Source organism: Apodemus sylvaticus, chromosome 2 (genome assembly GCF_947179515.1).
Source record: "Apodemus sylvaticus chromosome 2, mApoSyl1.1, whole genome shotgun sequence".
Lineage (NCBI taxonomy): Eukaryota > Metazoa > Chordata > Mammalia > Rodentia > Muridae > Apodemus > Apodemus sylvaticus.
The window spans coordinates 147,919,994-147,926,218 of NC_067473.1; the positions used below are offsets into that span (position 1 = coordinate 147,919,994).

The following is a 6,225-nucleotide window of genomic DNA, read 5'->3' on the forward strand; positions in this document are numbered from 1 at the left end:
ATGGCTGAGTTTTCATGTCTCTACAGCTGATCTCTTGGATACTTGTTCACTATAGAGTTAGTCTATGCTGGCCTGGAACATCTTATATAGCCCAGGGTAGCCTCAGAGTCACTCTCTCACTCCCTTAGTCTTCTAATGACTGGGATTATGTGTGTTTCCATGCCCAGATTTTCCCATAATTCTTTGGTTGGGGTGGTAATCCTCAATTAATGGCATTTGTAGATTGAGGCCTTTAGTAGACAAATTAGGGTATAAGTCATATGGGTTCAGTCTCATGATAGTATCTTGTAAGAGAACATGAGAGTTCTTTCTCAGTGTTCTCAGAAAAGGCCTTGAGAGCCACCAGATACAAATTTCTGCTGTTTAAGCCACCCAGACTATAATGCTTTTTTAAAACCAGCATCCTGAACAGACTTCTTTTAGTTTCTGTCTCATATATTATATACATGAATACACAGATATACTACATCATGGCAAACTAAACAGTATTCAGAGATTTTCCTAACATTCTTGGAGAATAGACTTGTACTGCAATGAAAGTGAATATGCCATGCCAAACCCTGAGTATTTAAAGAAATCTGGGCAAAGGAAAGATTTTAAAGGTAAAGGTGATGAAGATTACAAAAGATGTTTTGAAGTTGTCATTCTTGGCTACAGGATAAATAGTAGTGGTGCCAGCCACACATTGAAGAAGACAACTGTTGGGCAAGAGCCCTTGAACCACAAGTGTGTTTCATTCATAAGTATTCTAAGCTCGTTAATGAAACAGTGATGTATCTCTTCAGAGGCGGTGTTGAAATTTTAAACACTTATTATTACCTTTCCTTAAGGTATCCCCATCTGTCAGCAGCACTTAATTTGGAATAACATGGAGCTTGAAGATGACTATTGCTTGAATGATTACAAGTGAGTGTAACTGCACATTGCAGCATTATAGGTACTCAGCATTGGGACTGCACATGGCTGTTTTCTTTATCGGTACTCAGTGTCACGACTCCACGTGGCTGGTGTCTTCATGCCTCTGCAGAACAGCTCTCCAATCACAGGTTGCATTAGGAATTCTGGCTTCTTGATGTACTGGCTCGGTACCATCTTTTTTCCTGTTCTCTGATATTCATAGTTCCCCCTTCAGGTTCATGCCAAACTGTTGGTCCCTGCCTTCTCGCATGATTGTATAACTTCTCGTCCTCTTTGCTTTTTTCTTCGAATATTGACCCACTCTCACCTAGCCCAGTTTCTTTTCTTTCCATTTCACAAGTTTAGGGCATGGGAGAGTTGCTGACCACTGAGACTTTATTCGCTAGGACCCATTTTCTCTTTATGAAGCGACACTGTGTACTAGTGGTTACAGATGGGCTTTCTGACTTCTGACCTTTCTCTCTCCTGTCATGTAATTTATTTTTCTTAAGACAAAGGAATTAGGAGGTAAGATGTGGTATTGAACTGGAAGACTAACTTGGGAGAGCTTCTAGATTTTCTGTATTATTTTTATTTTGCTGAATGCATTTTGTGTTTCCTAGTTTTCTGGGTTTTGACTAAGCTTTTCTTTTTCTTAGTCCTCCTTTTTGTATTTTTGATACAGAGTTTTTCTGTGTAGCTCTGGCTGCCCTGGAACATGTTCTGTAGACCAGGATGGCTTTGAATTCAGGGATCTACCTACCTCTGTCTCTGGAGCCTGGGATCCACCATCTCCAAGTTGGGCTCCCCCTTTTTACAAAGCTTATGAGAATGTATAAATTTTCCGTATTTCATGAAATGTATTAGTATCTTCCATTTACTCATATTGTTGTATCTTTTTTCATATTTTAGGGAATATGTAATAGCACTAATAAACCAGCACATAATTAGTGGTTCATTTGACACTGAATGTTATTTGATGATTGTAGTTTATTTTTGTGCTAATTATTCACAGCATTTCAGAGGGTTGTACCTTGAAGCTGGTATTGGCTATGCGTGGTGGACCAATAAGTACTAGAAAAGGTAGGCATACATTAAAGCAATCTAATGATCACTCTTAAATAACTTAGTACTATTCTTCAGGGGTTAATGACTAAGCAGTCAAACATAAGAGCTTTTGGGGGCCATTCCTATTGAAGCCACCACAAGGTTTGAAGCCAACTCATTAGCATGATCACTGGTCCCAAGTCAGCTTTGTCATCTGCACCCCACCACATAGAGCATAGAGCCATGCTCACAACAGTCCTACTTAGTGACCCTCGTTTTTAGAAGGTTTTCAGACTGTTTTGATCCTCCACATACTAGAAAACTGGAAGCTGAGTACAGATTCCATTGCTGGCTTATTCCTACATGCCAAATTATATCTTCATAGTCCATAATTTTGGTAAAGATTAAATTATTAAAATGTTAAGGCTTTGCCTCAAAATAATAAGTAAAACAGCATAAAAATAACTTCCCTTTGTAAAATTATACATTAAACTATATTGCTTTTAGATGGCAGACTCCCAGTGAGTGTTCAGTTATGAAGAGTTAGGCACACACAGACAACCTCTGCACCTGCACCCTGTGCTGGTTTAGGAATGGCTTTAGTGGCTGTGGGAATAATTACTTCTTAGTGATGTAATACGGAAATTGGGACTTTACATTTTGAAAATAGTTCTGGATACTGTGGCATTTGCCTGTCATTTCAGCCTTGTCAACCTTACAAATAAGGTCGGGCAACATAGGTGTCTCAGGGAAGGCAGGAAGCTCTATGGATGATATCATTTAAGGTTTATACATTTTTCTGACTGTGAAAGAACAAATCAAAATGTTATATTTCAGAAGTAGTGATGTTAAATTTACACCATGGCATCTTTTAATACTTTCACCTTATTGCTTTCAGAGTTTATTATTTGTCTTTTAGTGTTTCTTTTTATTTCACTTTTCTTTATGGTGCTGGCAGGTGAACCTTGAGCCTGTGCACAGCAGGAGAGTACTCTGCTGCTCCGTGGCATCCACTGTTGGTGTCACCACTTAGGGCACTGCGCACACACGGTGTTCCAGCTTTGTTAATGAGTAATGAAGGTTAGGCAGCTTGAGGACAACTGGCTACCACTGGGCTACAGTTGTGAAGAGTTGGTGGCTCCAGTAGGTCTGTGTGAGCCTCCTGTGCTCTGGTTGGACACACACACCCTAAGATGCCGAGTCAGGAGAGGAGCCTTGCCGCAGTGCAGTTTAGCACACCAGTGGCCTTTAGCACACAGGCGTTCTTGTGCCCTTTTAACTACTTCAAGGAACAGCTGTAGAAATAGTCTGTTCTTGTTTTTGTTTTGTTTTTTGGTGTTTTTTTGTTTTTTGTTTGTTTGTTTTTAAGACAGGATTTCTTTGTATAACTCTGACTGTCCTGGAACTCACTCTGTAGACCAGACTGGCCTCAAACTCAGAAATCCGCCTGCCTCTGCCTCCTGAGTGAAAGAGTCTATTCTTAAAGCGAAGATTTACTTTGTTGTTGTTGCTTTATTTTGTTGTTTTCTTTTGCTGGTATAGACTGAACCTAGGACCTTGGGCATGCTAGATATTCAATCTCCCAATGAATCCTGTCTCTAGCTCTTTCTTGCCTCTAATTGCTTTAATGTCTCTCCCAATGGTGTGAGTGTGTGTGTGTGTGTGTGTGTGTGTGAGTGCGCGCTCGGTGTGGGCTGTCTTGTGATTATTTTATAATCTAAGTGGGATTTATAATACATTTAAATACATTGATTGTTGGAAGCAGTATTTAAAAGCACAGAAGGCTGAAGGGGTTTAGCTAAAATAACAATAGATAAATTTATCAACTGTCCTTGTACAGGAATATAAGTGACCTCATGTTTTTAGTTAAACATGTCTTTAGGCATACAACATAATGATGCATTTTCTTTCATATTAATACAAAGCAAGCCATGAATTTGAGAAGATTTAGGAGAGACACAGTAAGAATTGGAGGAAAGAGGGAAGGCGGGGAAAATAAAGAAAATGCAGTACTCATTAAATTCTTTAAAAATTAATAAGGGATGATATATAAAATATAAAAACATTAGGAGCCTGTTTGGAACATATCATATTATCACATGGACAGGGTGGTTGTATACATTCAGCATATAGATCCTGTTGCTGTAGCAAGATGCAGAAATGTGCTATGAATTGAAAGCCTGTTTATCAATCTTTCCATTTGTAGTTCCTGTGGAAGACCCCCTCAGGGAGCTTGCTGAGTACATGGATTCCAGTCGAGATGAGGTCTGGGAAAAGACCTCTTGCAACAAACAAGTTACATTTTTGGTGTACCGGGAAGGAGAGCAACTGAATTTCTTCCGTGTAGTAGATAGGGGAGATGGCACTTTAACACCATTATCTGAGTCTTTAAGGTAAATAGGCTTCATTTGCATGTTTCTCTTAGAAAAGGAGAATATACAACACACTTCAGAAGCCTTTGTGTGTTTCTTGGGTTATCAAAGTACCTGTAGTATATTAATAAGACTGAGTAAATTTCATATACCCTTGTCCCCTACCCTGAGAAGTAATTATGAATTTATCCTTCATATGACTGATACTTAAAAATAATTTATAAATTTGAATTTTCTTTACACAGTAGATTTTTTATAAAAATAGTTTGTTTCCATTTATTTGTGACAATATTTATTAGATTATAGTTTTGTGATAATAGTATATTATTACATAACCATGACAGCAGAAATGATTAATAATTTTAAACTCCTCTACTTAAAAATGGGTAAATCTCTTTTCTTCCTTTTTCTGTTACTATTAAGAGGAAATAAATTGTATATTACTTATAAAATCAGAAGGAAAACACTACTGATTGCTTAGGTAGGCAGTGGGAAATGAAGGAGTTGGGGGTAAGAGAATCCTCTAAAGTTTCTGTACATTTCAACATACCCCTCCTTTCGCTTTTATTTTTCATTTGAATTACATTATGTATTTGTGTGTCTGTGAATCAGCCTGTTCGTATCTTGTCGCATGTGGAAGTCAGAGGACATCTTGGGAGTCAGTTCTCTCTTCCCATCATGTGATGAGGCTTGCTTTCTTCACTTTAAGTCATTAGACACACACTGAACGCTTGTCGCCAATGACTAGCCAAGCTGGCAGCACTCACGTGCTCATTGTGGTCCCAGTGACTGGGGATTGTTGCAGAAGGATGTGGTCTTTGGGCTCACATGAGTTGGCCTTCATTTCATATGAAACATAGAATTAGGGATGGCCTGTGTGCAGTGACTTCAAATGAAGAGGAACATTTGCCAAGCAAACAAAGGAAAGAAAGTTACTACAGCTAACTAAAGTGAGGCTCACAAAAAGATAAAAAATCTATTGCTAAAAATTTTCAAAAGAAAACCCAGCTTGTGATCTGGAGAGCAGCCTTGGGGTCCGATGTGCTTTGCTAATGGCTCACTCCTTACACTAAAGCTGCCAGACAGCAGTGTGTGTTCTGTAGTTTTGTCATGGGACTTACCCGCTTTCACATTCATATTCAGTGTGATGTCATTGATCTCCTTTCACTTCGATGCTTGAGGGATCTGGGTTTTCCTGACTGCTGGTTGTCTAGAGGTTTCTCTCAGCTATCCTTTGATTAACTTAGAAGAAACTAATTTGAGGCCTAAATTACATCTTCAGAATCACTATTTTTTACTACATTAAGTTGGTTAGACCAGGAGGGTACCCACACTCAACCACAGCGTGGACTGGTTATATAGACACCAGGAGAGCCTTACACTGTCCCCTGAGATTCTGTTCAGAGTGTGTGTGGAGAGAGAGAGAGAGAGAGAGAGAGATGAGAGAGATGAGAGGAGAGGAGAGAGAGAGAGGAGAGGAGAGAGAGGAGAGAGGAGAGAGAGGAGAGAGGAGAGAGGAGAGAGGGAGAGGAGAGAGGAGAGAGGAGAGAGGAGAGAGAGAGAGAGAGAGAGGAGAGAGGAGAGAGGAGATGAGAGGAGAGAGAGGAGAGAGGAGAGAGGAGAGGAGAGGAGAGAGGAAGAGAGGAGGAGAGAGGAGAGAGGAGAGAGGAGGAGAGGAGAGAGGAGAGAGGAGAGAGGAGAGAGGAGTAGAGAGGAGGAGGAGAGAGGAGAGGAGGAGAGAGGGAGAGAGGAGAGAGGTGAGAGGAGAGAGGAGAGATGAGAGGAGAGAGGAGAGAGGAGAGAGGAGAGAGGAGAGAGGAGAGAGGAAGAGAGGAGAGGAGAGAGGAGAGAGGAGAGAGGAGAGAGGAGGAGAGGGAGAGAGGAGAGAGGAGAGAGGAGGAGAGAGGAG

General features: G+C 40.3%; 1 protein-coding gene across 8 annotated transcripts in view; it reads left to right on the top strand.

The window, feature by feature from the left end:
• Zfand4 (zinc finger AN1-type containing 4) overlaps positions 1-6,225 on the top strand; it is an 86,375-nt gene that overhangs the window by 21,773 nt on the left and 58,377 nt on the right. For 5 of the 8 annotated variants that reach the window (XM_052174635.1, XM_052174634.1, XM_052174633.1 and 2 more), the window contains 3 exons: positions 831-906; positions 1,913-1,980; positions 4,151-4,337. In XM_052174635.1, the coding sequence (XP_052030595.1) occupies positions 831-906; positions 1,913-1,980; positions 4,151-4,337 (331 nt within the window). The remainder of the gene's footprint in view (positions 1-830; positions 907-1,912; positions 1,981-4,150; positions 4,338-6,225) is intronic. The other 3 variants (XM_052174640.1, XM_052174641.1, XM_052174639.1) reach the window with 3 other exon arrangements.